Source organism: Lampetra fluviatilis, chromosome 8 (genome assembly GCF_964198595.1).
Source record: "Lampetra fluviatilis chromosome 8, kcLamFluv1.1, whole genome shotgun sequence".
In the NCBI taxonomy this organism is placed as follows: Eukaryota; Metazoa; Chordata; class Hyperoartia; order Petromyzontiformes; family Petromyzontidae; genus Lampetra; species Lampetra fluviatilis.
Window position 1 is genome coordinate 7,592,645 of NC_136282.1, and position 16,528 is coordinate 7,609,172.

At 42.6% G+C, this 16,528-nt stretch overlaps 1 protein-coding gene across 1 annotated transcript in view; it reads left to right on the forward strand.

Annotated features, from left to right (window-relative positions):
* The window catches only part of TNPO3 (transportin 3), a 68,748-nt gene that overhangs the window by 39,699 nt on the left and 12,521 nt on the right, over positions 1-16,528 (forward strand). Inside the window, exons 16-19 of the mRNA XM_078858989.1 lie at positions 1,866-2,006; positions 2,567-2,683; positions 5,898-5,992; positions 9,181-9,337. Of these exons, the coding sequence (XP_078715115.1) occupies positions 1,866-2,006; positions 2,567-2,683; positions 5,898-5,992; positions 9,181-9,337 (510 nt within the window). The remainder of the gene's footprint in view (positions 1-1,865; positions 2,007-2,566; positions 2,684-5,897; positions 5,993-9,180; positions 9,338-16,528) is intronic.

Here is a 16,528-nt window from a genome sequence, read left to right on the forward strand (position 1 = left end):
CATGACCAAATATGGCACTGTTGGCAACTGCAATTTTCTATTACAGTGATGTCTGGAATACAGAGTTTTAGGTACAGCCTGTGGTGTTTTATCAGATGCATCTGGAGGATATATCTTTTTTACATACACCTGCATTTTATAAGAAAATCTCAGCTGTTGTGTGTTTATGCTTGAGCTCTAGCTTATCAATTAGTAATACAATAACATACAGGCCTTTCTCACTGCTGGGGATAAAGGCCTCCACACAGCATGCTGGTCAAAGTGGTTGCGTTGTATTTCACCGCGCAGGTTGGCGAAGGGGTCTCAGGACTGGCTCCGATATTACTTGCTACTGATGTTAGCCATGAAGATTAATCAAATTGGCTGCGTTTCTGGGGCAGTGAGCTAACGACTGTGCTACCACTTGAGCCAAATATAAATTATTACCACACTTACAATTCACGGTCAGGTTGTATTGGACAAACAACAACTTCCAAGGACAATTAGGAATGGGCAAGCGCGGGATTAAACTGATGTGTACAACCCACAGAATAAAAACACATACGTCAAATAACGATGAATTAAAATCTGATTTGTATCAACACATGGATTTCAAATTTTTCTCTTTTAAATTGCCTCAAATTTTGATCAGTATATAATTGTAAATGTATTTTCTTTCTTCCATATGTAACCACGAACAGAATCGGAATATTTGTTGTGAATTTCATTGGCTCAAGCAACTACAGTAGATGATGGTTTACACGCCAAAGCATAAGGCAGCATTTTCCTGCTCATCTCTGTTAAACTGTTTTCTGTGAATGCTCTTGGTGTTTGACCCATAAAATACCAAGACCCAATTCTCCATGGACAAAATAATTACAAACACACAGGCATTTCAAAACTCTGGGAGCCACTTGGCGCTATACCGTGGCTACATGCCACTATTGTTGCTTAAAATGTAGCCTGCCGACTATCAGCCACAAATTGTTACTGTTGGTAGCCAGTAATAGTCGTTAATTTAATTAGTTATAAGGCCATTAGAGGCTCTAGAGACCACCAGAAGCCTCTTGCAAGGGAGACTTGTGCAGTACTTCAATCATTAGTGGTTTATGTACAGGCTCTTTTACGAGGCAAAAACTCATTTAAAGTTAGCTTATCAGTTTTCTTGCAGAGATTTAGTTTCATACCCCACTAGCTGACAAGCATCTGTTTGTGTTGAACCTCCATAAAAAGGGTGGTCTCTTTTCTGGTTTGGTAACTAAGTTGCGATTCCACTGGTTTGGGAAATTATATGATACAAACATTTAAAACATGTTGAATATAGCAAGGGCCACAGCCATTGCCTATTTATCTACAATTTTAGTGCCAGTGTTTATTATTCCCTTTTCCAAATCCCAATTATTTTCATTTGCAATGTTTAGAACAGTGAGTTGAGCTGTGGCATAGTGGTATTGCTTTCACTTCACTGCACCTGCCAACCTGCGTTTTATATCCAGCCACATCTAACATCAGTGATACGAGTTATGTTAATGAATCATGATAAATAAAGCAATCATCACCTCTACTGGCGTACCAATTCCCCAGGTTACTCTTGCATGGTCTGTTTAGTTCTGACCTGCAATAAATAAAATAATGTGAATATATGAATCGGTCTCAGGGTTCCCCACCTCACCAACCCACACTGACCAGCGTGGTGATGTATGGTCAAACAACCCCTATGAGCAACACGGCGTTGGAAGGCCCTCCATCCAGCAGTGGATTGACAAAGGGCAGTAGGTATCAATATCAGGGTCATTGATTCGCAATGGCTGCATGTCGCTCCGTTGGGCGGGTGCACCCTCCGCATTGATCGTCTGGGCACGTCGTATCTGTGTGTGTGTGTACAGATCTGGCCCGTGCTCTCAGACACGCTCAATAAGAACCAGGCCGACAACCGCATTGTGGAGCGTTGCTGCCGCTGCCTCCGCTTCGCCATCCGCTGTGTGGGCAAGGGCTCGGCGAGCCTGCTGCACCCTCTCGTGACACAGGTACGAACACGTGCGCGTGCGCGTGCACGCCTCTCACTTTAATGCCGCATCCATATGTGTACAGTAAAACCTTGGATTGCGAGCATAATTCATTCCGGAAACGTGTTTGTAATCCAAAGCACTCGTATATCAGTTGTGATCACGTGACGCTCGGCAGACAAAGCGTATACACGTACTACTCGTATTGCAAGACCTCGCTCGTTTATCAAATTAATATTTATTTAAAAAATGTGCTTGTCTTGCAAAACACTCGCAGACCAAGTTACTCGCAATCCAAGGTTTTACTGTATTCTGCTCAGGCCATTAATTGTGCTGTGCCCCAGTTACTCGGAACCACAAACTAATCCAACGACTTCCTTTGCCGCCTCCACCCGCCTCCAAAGTGTTTCATCTTCATAGCATTCGGTCTAATATCCCGTCCTCCATGCGCTTTCTGCCACGCCTGGCAAGCATAGAGGCCCGTGTCCCTAACCCATTACAGTCTCCATGACTTGGCTTTACAGCGAGGCCAGCGGGGTGGGGCTACCCTGACGCTGAAACGTTATTTTCTCTGGAACCAGATGGTGAGCGTGTACCAGGTGCATCCGCACTCCTGCTTCCTCTACCTGGGCTCCATTCTGGTGGATGAGTACGGCATGGAAGAGGGCTGCCGGCAGGGTCTTCACGACATGCTGCAGGTGTGCACAACGGCCTGCTGCACCCTTGTTGTTTCACAGCTGACCTGGCTGTGGTTGCAGTTTTTACCTTTGTTCCACTGTACAACTGAGCAGTGCTGAACCAGCCCGGTGCGGGTTGTTTTTCCACAACACAAGCCGAGCTGTGCCGCTGACGTCGCACGCAATGAATGGGTCGAGGTGTGCATGTCGATGACGCCGTGTCCTCACAAGGGTACTGAATGGCTTCACATGCAGCGAGCATGGGCATTAGCCCCCACCAGTGGCCCTGCTTGACCCTGCGCCAGATGTGACGTGTCTTGTGAAGCCAGCATATATCACAGTTTGGGTCCTGCTCAGCACCGCAAGTAGCCAGTGGAATGCCATCCGTACCATTGGGGGCCCCGTTCTGACTCGGCTCAGATGTGCCAGTCGAAAAGGACTTGGATAAGTGTTTGGTGACCTGTAATGAGTCGTAGATCCGTCTTTCATCAACTTGCCCATCCTCGTTACATTATCCGGTACTGTAAATGAGCGACTTTTGTTGGCGGTTGTTTAAAAAGCATCAACCAAAAAAACTCATCACATTTGTGTGAATAGCACTGCCTACAACAGAAGAATGTATTTGAGGCTGACATTTGAGGCAGTGGCCTTTCAGAGCAGTTAAAGAGGGAGGGAACATTGATTTTTATGTGGAGATTGCACTTTGCGCGTTGTGGAAACCTTCTTGAACTTTATGAAATTGCCCAATTTTTTTCAGAGCCCCACGTTGTGAAGTGCATTCTCCCAAGTACAACTCAATCAACATCCCTGCTCTTTCTTAGCCCTCGAAGGAGGGCCACTGCTTGAAATGTCGGCTCTTTTAATATATGTTTTCTCAAGTGCTAATAACGAATGTAATGGTGGCAGCTTGGAGATGTCTTCATCCATCAGTGGATGACCACGGCTGATGATGATGGTTGTGGTGTTGAATAACCTGCGTCAAGCGTTTGCTCACTGCATATAAATATCCTACCTCATCTGCAATGTTGCTGTTTCTCCACTTAATTGATAACGGCTTTTTCTTCGTCTTCTATGCTGCTCCCTGGAACCGTGTTCCTTTCCAGTTGCGTTAATTTGATTAAAATTCCATCACTTCTACGTCTGGTGAGAACAGGTGGCTGACGATTCCTGTAGGGTGTTCGCTGCTGCACCACATTGCCTCGGGAGGGTGGAAAAAATGTAGTCTTGTCAACTTGGGACAATATAAAAACACGAATGTGCATAAGCCCTAGTCTCGGTGTTCTACATGTGTTACTTTTATCAAAGCAAATGGGTCATTTGTCATCAATGTAGCTTCCCAGAAACATTTGTTTTGGTTACACATATTTTCATATTTTGGCACACGTAATTAATTTCTTCCAAATGGATTTCTGCGAAAACATTTCCTCGCAAAAAAGTGAGTGTTGGAATAAGTTAATGATCCGTTCAGCTTTCTGCGAGCAAGTTGTGTACAAAACTGTTGAGGCCCAAACTCCGTTTGGTTACTTTAATATATGGTGGCCTAATTATGGACAATATAAAATGTTAAACAAAACACTAACAACCTTGCCTAAATTAAACCCACCTGGATTGAAACTAAACTCATTGTCTTCATCTGTAAGCCAAACAGCACTTGCAGAGATCATGCTGCGTAGGTCTTCGTGGTTGTGCTGTAGAGCGCTGTGATGCATTTTCTGGTTGCACTGCATGCCGCTCGACACCATCTCCTACGGTTTTGCTCCTCGTGAAGAAGCTCCCAGGACAAGGAGCAAAACGCTGCCTGTCCTGCCGAACAACCCGTGGTACAACCCCAAAACACATCGGAGAGCAAAACTTGCGGAGTTTACACTTCAGCCCATAGAAAGTTAAGACGTTTTAAAAAAAAGAATTGTAACACAAAACAGAACTGACCGCAACCCATAGCTGACACACACCATGTAGAAAAATGTTAAGCATACCAGTGTGGGCTGTTGCAGAGTAGTACGCTATTTTATTTTGATGCAGATTTTAATGTTGGATGCCTTTCCCAGCTGCAGTCAACTGCCTGAGAGCAGCATGTGGTGTCTTCTCGTTTTCCTCCCAGTGTTTCATTTGGCTCTTGCTGAAGGTCAAAACAGTAAACAGTGTGAAATGCAGTGGTCTTTCTGGCCATAACCAACAGTATATTAACAAAAGACTGAACGAAAGAGGCTTGTGCCTTGTACATCAAAGGGACTTCACGCATTCAGTTTGGAAGTACCGCTCGGCAACTCTGTCATGATCTAAAAGTAAAAAAAAAATCCTTGTAAAACAGCACACTCATTCATGCAGTTTGTTGTTCGGATTAAGTTTACCGAAATAGAAGCTCTTGGCGATTAGTGCCAAAGTAATCTCTAATGGGAGAAATGGTACACTGCAAAAATGCATGCAGTTCCATTGTTGCCTAAGCCCAATTATCAGAATGTTCTCAGATCTTGTGCACCCTACCCTTGGTAGGGCATGAAATATATTTCGTTAATCATGGACGCACAGAAGAACATTGGAAGACTTGAAATAACATAGTTGGGTGGTTTTCAATGGGTGAATGTGGAAACCTCAGACTTCGACTTTGCTGCGGTTGCACAATTTGTCCTTAACGTCTGGCATTACACCTAACATAAGGCCACACCTCAAGGGCCCTTCCTATAGAAGTTTACATACATCTTACCTTGAGGTGTGGCCTGATGTCAGGTGTAATGCCAGACGTTGGGTCAAATTCATGTGTCAGCCATTGTTTATTTTCATCTCGTGTTTGGCAAAAACTTCCCCATGTCTCCGTTACCCACAACAGAGCAAATCACCGGGGCTGTGTATTTTAGCTGTTTTTCTCAGGATGTGAATCAAGCCTATTGTGTTTCTCCAAACATGCCTACAGCAAAAAATTGGCTTAAACAGTGTCATGTTACATGTATTTATGTTGAAATTCTTTCGCACCGTACTAGAGCCAGCCGTGCAAATCGGAGGTGCAGATATATATCAATGTTCATGCATAGAGGAGGCATACACAGAGGAACCTGTTACAAACTAATGTTTAGTTACAAGTCTGGAGCTAAGCACATCATGCAATAATTGAAATACAGCTAAAGACGGCGTCTTAAATTGTTTCCGATGAATTACTGTGGTCGGTCTTTGTTCACCAAACGGCAGTGTATTGGTAGTGAAATGTACGTACATTGTCTGCACGCATGGGATTCCTTAGGCCTTCTGTGGCCCCACATTCCTGCTTTTGGAGCAGCCAAGTGGACTGCGCAATCACCCGGACACGGTGGATGATCTCTTCCGGCTGGCCACAAGGTGAGGACATGACACCTTGAAGATGTGTTGACTGCCCGCCACTCGTGTGTCTGGTGTCATGAATACAGTTTGTGCTTCCCAGTGTCACCATGTATGCGTGGACTGGTTTTTTTCTTTCTCTCTTGGTGGCATTTCACAAACATTCAGTGAAACAGGATTTGCTATTATTAAAAGTGCCAATAAAAAAAATATTAGTTAAATTTTCCCAGTGAAATATGCTCGCTCTCTTAAAACAGTAATATAACGTTTCCAAAACTTACTGTGCAATCATAGTGTGCAGTTTCATTGGCGGTATATTTGTTTTTCATTTCTTTTTGCGTCCGTTTTGTTTTTTGTACATTTTGGCCGCGGTGTTTGAATATTCAGAATGGTGTTAATCTACGATCTTGCAAACGCTATTTGCTGTTGATAAAAAAAATAAGCGAATGTACTTGAAATAAGATTTAACTTGCTTCTGCGCACATGTGTGTGGCCCGCTGTAGTAGAGCGGCTTCCCCTATACCCCCAGCTTTTATAAGCGCAGCGACCAGAGCTATCACAAGGATCATCAAAGCAATGTTTTGTCATCGAGTTTTTTTTATTCAATGGCAGATTGAAAGGAAATAGGATGAGCCTCTTTCATATCACTGCAACATACACACCCAATAAGGCAACTTTCCCATCGTCTTTTCTGGCTTAGTTATAGCTTTCCTATGCCACATGCCATATGTTGACGTACGTATATACGTGCACTCTTAAACATAGAGACGGTTAAATCCTTGACGCGCCATGCAAAGTAGTGGCTGTGGCAGTAATAGGCACCTACTTGTGGTCATGACCTGTCAAAAGGATCGGATGTCTCGGTCACAAAACGTAAGGGACACTTGAAGTGCCTGTGTTAGTGACACAACGTAAAGGACTCAATCTTTCACACTTTGTCTGCAGAGCTAACTTAGGAAGCACAAACTGACCTCTAAACTGTTCACACTTTCTACGCTTTTCTTAACTTTTCAACAGAATTCTGTGTAATGTGATTAGCACTCAGATCAGGCTATAAAATAAGCCAAGCATCACATTTCTGTAAATGTTTCAAAAATATATCAATCTTAAAGAAACATTCAAGTTCACTTTTCTATCCTCTTTGACTTAAAAAACTGGCAGTAGCTCAGAATACAAACAAGCTCCATCAAACACTGATTTGCAGTAATTTTGTTAGCTTTTTATGAGTGAGTCATTGATCAGTTGCATTATTCGTGTATGCGGGCATGACGTTTGTCTGCCATTTGTGCTTGTTTCACAACTGTTAATTTCACAGAGTTATGCCACCTTATTCCCAGTGACTGAGATGTTGGCATGTTGGTGCACGTGAAGCTGCCTCGGGCCCTGCCCCCCAACCACGATTGAACAGAAGCGGCGGCGTGGATGTCTGAGCAGGCTCACGACACGCACCGCTGCACCCGGCACTGACATTTATCTTGGGATTGTAGGGCTCTAGCAGGAACACCTGGGGCGTTGCTTCCCGACATCGGATCCCCCTTACTTGCTAAATTTCAGACCCTCTAATCTACAATGCATGCCTCACTGCTCCTTCGAGATAGTTGGAAGTACTGGCCTTGTCCAGAGAAGTTTCGCTGTATTCTTCTTTGTTAAAATTCTATACGAAGACATTATTTAATGAAAGCTTTGTTATACTCCCATCATGGCATTGCTAAAGAGTTGAGTTATTTATAAAACAGTGCTGATAAAACCTGCACATGTATTAATGATGCAATGAGACATCTGTATTTGATTCCCATTTCTTGTCTTTTCCCATGTGGTCTCATCTTGTAGATCACAATCAATCCCCATGGATACACTTTAAAATGTTTCTGCTACAAGCATATGTGTAATATTTTGGTTAATATATCCCGGAAAAAAAATCTTTCTACCTGTTTTTCAAAACACGATGCACAATCTGACGCGACGGCATGCACCCCGTGTCAGGTATATGTGTCATAGCGATGCATAGCGACGCACTGCTCCATGCATCTGTGCCGTGTTCTCTCTTCTCTCGCTCCAATACTCCGTCTCCCCATGCTTTGTCTCACTCTCTCGCTTCAGACATCCCTATGATTCGTCTATCTCCACCTCTTTCCAGGCAGCCTGGTGCTCAATGATGCGGCTGATGATAAGGGGCCCCTATGATGCATCATTAGCGTATGTCTGACCATGTTACGGGAAATGCATAAAGTGAGAGAAGCAGAGACGCAGCACAGAGATGTATGGAGTTAGACGAGCAGAGGTAGATGCAGCGTCATAATGGAGTGCGACGCCAAGAGACACATGACGCAGAGATATATGTATTGAGAGAAGCAGAGAGACGTCAGATTGGCAGCCGCATTGAGAGAGAAGCAAACAGCTTAATAGACATGCAGTGACAAGCTTTTGTAGCACAGATCAGAGAGGCATTGAGGGAGAAATAATAGCGGAATTTAAGAAGCATACATAAATTAATATATGCTTTTTATGATAGGAGGTAGCATTCTCTGATTTAATATTTTCCTGGATCCAACAAGATTTTTTTCTCACCGTCTTGAGGAATGGTAGATTGAGGTTTCAATGTAATAACTAATTAATAATTTCCAACCCTTTATCGATCTTCTGCTGGATGAAGGTCTCTCCACACCATCAGTCATGTGTGCAATTTTCCATACGTTGCCATGCTGGTTTGTGCAGATTGGTTAAGGCAGGTAGGAGACGGTTCATATACCACTCGCCACTGATGTTAACTGTGGCTGGGATTCCAATTCATGTCACCAGATTTGCAGCATAGTTTAAGACCCACCGCACCTGTACCCCACCCTTCACTTTAAATATTTCACCTAATAATAAAAAATCTTTGCTCATGATTTAATTAATGTTTGGTGTAGCTCGTATCTTGCTGGCTCTGATATAATAGTTGACAATCCACAGTCTTATGGAAGATGGACCACTGTTTTACTTGCCATTCAACAAATACTGAGTTACAATTCAGATGGTGCATATTTACAGATCCCGCACCCCCCCAGAAGGAGTATTTGGTGAACTTATCCCCAATGTTGCACAAACACACGACTTCTTATTTGAGAGCCTTCCACTCTCACACAGTTAGGGCCAACCCCCCACCCCACTACGGAGCGACCAGCAGTGATTTCAACGATGGCCGTCTCCTCCTGCCGTGTCGTGCGCAGGTTCATCCAGCGGAGCCCCGTGACGCTTCTGCAGAGCGCGGCCATGCCGGCCATCTTGCAGTGCGCTCTCGTGGCGGCCACCCTGGACCACCGTGACGCCAACTGCAGCGTGATGAAGTTCGTGCGCGACATGGTGCACACCGGCATCGTCAATGACGTGAGTGTCGCGACCACCAACACCACCACCACCACCACACCGTTTTCTGCTCTTAGTTCTTTCGGTAAAGTCACGTAGGTAAAAAAATGAAATTAAAATTAATAAAAATAAAACAATAAAATCACGACGTTTTTTTAAATTAATTTTTATTTCATTTTTTACCTACGTGACTTTACCGAAAACTAAGAGTATGAATCCTTGCAGTCACGAAAGCTTCAAATCTAGAACCATTTTCTGCATTGTCCTGTAGCCGTCATCCTTGAGCAAACCTCATCCACGGAAGAAGGCGTCGATTGCATGGCGGCTATTTCCCATGTCGTTTTTTTCTCCCGAAGCAAACGAGTCTGTGTCTGATTAGGAATGAAATCTTCCTTAATCATTTTTGTTGAAGCTCCTTGTCGATTCACTGCTTGTTTCGGGCTTCCCCTTGCCCAGGCTAATCATGGGGGTTTAAGCATTCGTGCAGTATTTAACGTGCTGCCCTATAAACCTGGTGTTCAATTCCTGACAACAGCTGACATCAATGGCAAGAGATATCTGAAATGATCCCTGGCTCCTTTTCCCCATTGCCCAACCCACATTGACCAACGTTGTGAAGTATAATAAAAAAAAACCTTTATAATAATATATGTAAATGTGTTCTTGACAGGAAGTTCACAACAGGAATATCCAGCTTGCTTGCATGTCAAAGTTATGGTCTTCTGCTCATAGCCTGAAATAGCTGAAAATGTGGATGCAGTTTCTTTGCAGAACAACAAAGAAACTGCATCCTGGATGCATCCTACCGTTGCCATTCGTGCTGTAACTTTGATACATGTTTGGGTGTAATCAGTGCTGCTGTGTGTGTAGTTTTATTTGTTGCTTTGTATCATTGTTTGATTCAGATTTTTTTGTTTATCTTCCTGTGCCCATGTGAACGTTTTTCTACGATTTATTAAAAAAAAAAGATTGCCCCGACAAAGCATCGGCTTTACAGTACAAATTGTCCTCATTTTCAGCAAAATCACTATATTCTTCACACATTCTGTTATGATTTGCACATAAATGAGCCTCTACAATAGGCAAAGTGTCAGATTTGTGTAAATATTTTTTCCCCTTATCTTTTGTAAAATCTCTTGGGCATTTTAGTAGTCTCTGCCTAGATGGTCTGAGCATCAGTATGTATATTACTGTAGCCTAGTTTGTGTGACGGTATTTGCACATGTGCTTGCTTCGGGTTGCATATACAGTATAAATTCAGCCCCCCTTTTTTAAATAAATATACAGTATAAAGTAAAGAAGCACATTCTCATTTATAGTCTGGTCATGCTCGTGTAATATAAGGTAATGAGTTAAACTGTGTTATGTGTATGCACTGCAATGGCTTCATAATACGCAATACAGCATGCCACATGGCAACCAACCTGTTAAATACACAGAAAGGGCATTGCAGGTCACTGGCAGCAATACCATCACGTCAGAATAAGTTGGTGTGAACAAGGCTTTTCAAACCCATTGGAGCGTTCAAGGCTGGGACTAAAGGACCACAGTTGTCGGTGCTATGTTTGTTTGTAACATCAAATCGGTGTTGTCTTATATGCACGGGGCTTTCATTTATTTTGGTTCTCATGTCTGTATTCTATCAAGTGGGGGTAGCGAAACACAACATGAGAGCATTGATAAAAACAATCTCCCCGTTGGTCACCATTAAACGTCTTTGATAATTCACCTTCAGCCAGCTGCAGGGAGTAAAGATAAAACAGACTAAGATTAGACCTCATGGAAAATATTCAAAAGACACGCTGTAGGCAGCCCGTCCTGATTACAGTGCATCAGCGCAGATAAGGGAAGCGGTATTTACTGTCCCATTAAACAATTGCTATTCACACGGAGCGAGATAGGGGATAGGCAAGATGAAGCCATGCTGCTTGCCGCTGCCACAGAACGGTGTGTGTTGAGCACTATCGTTTCACTCACTCGCCGATACTTCGCACCCTCGGAGTACGAGGGCACCAACCCAGCGATCGGAGTTTGTCTGGTCACCCGGGGGAAAATTCCCGATGCGTTCGATTTCCTGTTAATTGGGCAGCCCCATGTGCTTTTCTGAAAAGAAGTATGTTTGGTTTTTCGCAGCTTGGCTTGCCCCCAGGTCGTGTTGAAATGGCACTTTGCTTGAGCGCACTGTGGTGATTTGCGGTTCGTTCATATACGCAGACCTCGCCTGGGTTATTGCTGTAACTGCATTAGTGCCGGGTGAAAGTTTAACTCCTCAGCTCGGAAGTGTGGGATACGAATCTTCTCGGGTTGTTTAGGTGTTGTGTGTTTGAGTGCTCACGTGAAATACTTCTCAGAGCTCGAAAAAGAATTGTAAATTCCCTGCATGTAAGAATGGTGGGAATCCTTCTATGTATGGAGAGACATTTCTACGAATGATATGAAGACTGCATATAAATATGCGCCAGAATAATATTTATGCAGTTTATTGGGAGAAGCAGAAAAACGCATATATAATAAAATAAAGTAAACTTGCACTATTAACTGTACCCCACTAAAATATTAGGGAGAAAATAGAGACGTTTTTTTTATTGCAAGGCCTCTACAAATCTCCCACCAACCTCATTATACGCTTATGATATATGGAGCCATAATTTTCTCAGTGTTCAGTCACCTGTTCAGAGCAGAGTTAAGGAATCATTAAAATTCAGAGGAGTACTTGTAAATAGCCTGTATAATAAAAATGCGTGCTCTTGGCTCGTGGTGTATTGAGTCACTCCCTTGCCTTTCACTGAATTGTTGTGATTCGATTTTTTTTACCTTTTAATGGTCTCTTGTGGCTGGATGGGGGTGACGGGAACTTATCTACATCCAGGGTGTACAAATATAAAACCATCAATTTGTATGAGAATCAATATTAAACAATTCATGCATCTGTACACCCATGCTGTTAACACACCTTTGACACTTTGGCGACGCAAAAAAATAATACTTTCACTGCAACACTTTTTTTCCTTCCTTGGTATTCAGATGCTAAGTAGTTTTTTTGTGAACTCTGCTTGGAAGTGATACATTTTGCACTAATGGGTGGTATGTTCTGCAATGATAAGCTCCCCAGTACTGGCACATCTTACAGTATCATTAATATTATTATTTATCTACATATATATAAAAGGGAAATTTGTGAATGTGTGTCTGTTAAAAATGTTTAGCGTACTTCCCAACATGCAACAAACTTGGAATTTGCCATGTGGGTACTTTCCAGACTGTGTACACCATGCAAAAAATATGAAAATAGACTTTTGTATTTTTTTGAATTGAATGTGCTTTTCTATTGAATGCCACAGCGGTTGGCAGTGAGGTTAAATAAAAATTCCCTGTTCTACCACTGCCAATAATTATGTTCATTAAAGCTTGCATCTCTCTCACTTGTAGTGTGCATTAATTCTTGCTGTGCACATTATTGAATTTGTATTTTTTAAAATAAATATACATATATAAAACTTTTATTCATCACGGTATAGCAATCAGAAATTTTGGTAAATTGGGCATCTGGTGATAGAATGGAAGCATGCTTCTCGCAAAAGTGTTTGTAATCATGTATTAAAAACAAAAATAGAAAATATTGTTACATGGGTAGTTATGGGATCATTGCTGTTCACGCATTTATCACTGCACAAACCCTTAATTCTGATGTAAAATGCAATTTAGTGTAGCTATATAAATGTATTTTATTAGAAATTTCTGTGTGTCTTCAGCTCCTTGCCCAGTCTGTGTTAAAGTGATTTCATTTGCAGGGCAGAATTACTGTCATTGCGCGCCAATTTGACCCGAAGCTTGTTTTATCTGGCCACCGCTGCCGCCACCCGCCTGCGATAGCAATTTGCAACATCGCAGCGTAATTGTACCCGCTTGTGTAGCCCCTTTGTTAGCAGTTCCCATATCCCAGAGGAGAGGGCAGGAGTTAACGTGTCATCTGGTTAGAACAATCACTTTGTTATTCTGAGTTGTGTTGCCTTGAAAGTGAGCAGGCGTGCCAACAGTGGCTTGACAGGCTTGAGAATCTGTATCAGAATCTTTATTTAGACTGCAAGAGGAGGAATCCAATGAGCTTTAGAGCTTTTTTTCACCGATGTCGGGTATGGGCGGGTCAGCAAGTCACAAACACCAAACAATACAAAATACCGATAGGAGTGCAAAATAGATACAAAGGTGAGGAAGTAACTAAAAAGTTATTATAAAAACCCGAATGGCAACACAAGAACTAAACAGTCCCAGACCGCACCAAGATATCACACAGTCCCTCAATAAAATGGCACATGAACATTGTTGTTGTCGAAATAGTCTGAAAGGCCCAGTTGCTCTGGTTTTGATCATTACCGCCTGCAAGCTGAGAATATAAAAACGTGACATTGTTTCTATTTGACAGCAGATGGCATGTGGGGGCAGATGAGTGATACACGCCACACACGTCGAACCACGATGGCAACAATAATGCACGCCTCTGTTGTGTTTATTAACGAATTCAAGAAGCGCCGTTTGATACGTGTATGCCAATAGGCCACTTTAACACTGATCAATAAGATATCTAAATCAGGAGAACAGTGCATCAGAATTTTAATCAGTGTTTCTCAGTGTTTAATGACAGAGTAGGAAATAACCTGAAAGTGAGAGCGTTTGAAAACAAATTAATTAATAGACATTAACTACTAGTTATTACCAAGTGGAGACCCTTGGCCATAATGAATAGCTTTTGGAAGAAATAAATCATCAGACGGTTTACAAGATCTTTCCACCTTTGCCCTTACACCCTCAAAAAAAGTTCAGGCCTTGTCATCTTTGATTAAATGTAATGACATGAACAATACATCTTTTTGTTACATCACGACAAAAGAACTATGAAAAATGAAACTCCCAGCCGCTGTAATTGACAAAATTAGCAAGTGTGTTGGGCCCCGGTGCCTTCTGATCTAGGCCAGGTCGGCCAAACGGTCGTCTCGTTGTGTTTTTTTAAATTACAACCCTTCCTTGAGGTGAACGTGAATTTTGGAACTCCCCTTTCAGAGTAATTACATGGTTTGATGGACACCCCCCCCCCCCCTTTTGCTGTCTGGCCCCGAATGTATGTTGAACTTCTTTTGCGCTGTACACAGCCAACCGTGCTAATCGCGAGCAGAGAAGGCTGAGGCCACTGTCTTGCTTGTCACCTGGCGCATGCTCTGCTTGAGGAACACAGCAGTAACCTGAAGCACCGTAAGCAGTAAAAACCCACTTCTTATCCTTTCCCTCGCCCTCAAAAGCCCAAGCGTGAGATTGCGTCTATCCTCTTAATAATGTATGAAGGTCCCGACGTGAGATGGGGACTGGAGGTGGCTCAGCGTGGAGTGGCTCCATGCCCTTTCGCAGTCGCTGGCACCCGGTGTATTTTTAGGTGTTGATGTACGCACACGTGGCCAAATTTGTGTTTATTCACACCCAGCGAAGAAGGGGCTGGAGGCAGCTTAGAGATAACACATTTGAAGGCCACGCATGCTAAATTTTAACTACAGCTAGAAAGTGCAGATATTGCATTGCTTGAAACGTGGCTTGGGTTTTAGTGCAAGTTTTTTTTTACGAATGAAATGGGTAGTCTAAAAAGGTTACACCACCCTAATAATGAACTTATCTGGCATTCCGTCTTCATTAAATAATTATAAGTCAATGATTTTAGGATGTGATTTATTTATGCTTCATGTAGTAATGTATTTTATTAATCTAAGAAAGCCTCACTGTCAAGACTCGTTAATAGGGTCTAGTTCCATCTGAAAGGGTGTTTTTGCCTTGAGACTTGTTTTATTCATTAATGTCATCAACCAACCCTTGCCTCCAAAGTACTGAATTACATGGGAGGGCCAGTGTGTCGGCTATAAAGTGAACGGGCATCTGCATCTGTTTATAATACCATTGCCACTACAAATTAATCTCATTTGCACCAGTGTGTTGTGTAAATTGGTTTATTTTGACGATGTGAACAATTCTGGCAGAAATGGTCATGATGTTCACTATCATCTCCCTATTGTTTTGACTGGGAAATCCTAGCTCCACAAAAGGTCAATATAATTCATGATGAAAGAACATTCTGAGAATTATTAGCAGCAAGTCAGCTTTTCTGCAAATGTTGTGTGCATTACAGTACACTGTGACCTTCTGTTGTGACATTGACATGGGATGTCTGAAGTGACCAGATAGGCAGAGGCTGGTTTCTGCCAACCAGAAAAACACAGGCAGGCAAGTCCACTATAAGGTCAACACTAATATAAAACATTCCTTATCAAAGTTACAGACATCTTCTTGGTTCTTTCGGTAAAGTCACGTAGAATGGAAACAATAAAAATAATAAAATAAAACAATAAAATAATTCTCACGACGCTGTCTCACCGACAGACCTGGTCTTCGCCTGATGACGGCTGCTTGCGTTGTGGCCGAAACGTCGTGATAATTATTTTATTATGTTTTATTTTATTATTTTTATTGTTTCCATTCTACGTGACTTTACCGAAAGAACCAAGAAGATGAATCCCTGCAGTCACGAAAGCTTTAAATCGAAAGTTACAGACATCTTTGATGTGCTTTCAGTGTGCACAGCAATGGTACTGTATATGTGCACATTGTGTTGGAATGACTAAATTATATTTAGCCATCCTGGTGCCGTTTTTTTAGGCATTCTCACAGATAATGTCATTGGACAGGGTGTGTGCGAGGACCAAAATAGTGTTTTTCATTGCATGGACATTGTTGTTATGTGTTTGTGTGTGAATCCTTATATAATGCATTGTATGTTCGTCGTTAGAAGTGTTGCACTTATAACGATTAACATTAGTGGTGGATTTCTTGGCTGTACCTTATATCAACTCGGCCTTTAAATGAGAACCTGGTGCACTGTAAACATCAGCACAGGGGAGACAATGGTGGGTGGGCATGGTGTTAACCGCAAACTCGCCCTCACTCATAACACTTGCCCTTTCAGATCATTGATAGTTGACCGTATACATGTTTGCTCGCATCTGTGGCCTTCATGTTTGTGTGTGGGACCCTATCTTTCGAGCACATCGCGCGGCGTGCGCGTGAATGCACGCGCCACTTGAAAGGCACGCAGTGCTCACTCGGGCCAAGCGAGCACAACGCCGTTGCTTTGCGTTCCGCCTCGTTAGGCGACACCTTGAAGAATTGGTTCGGCAT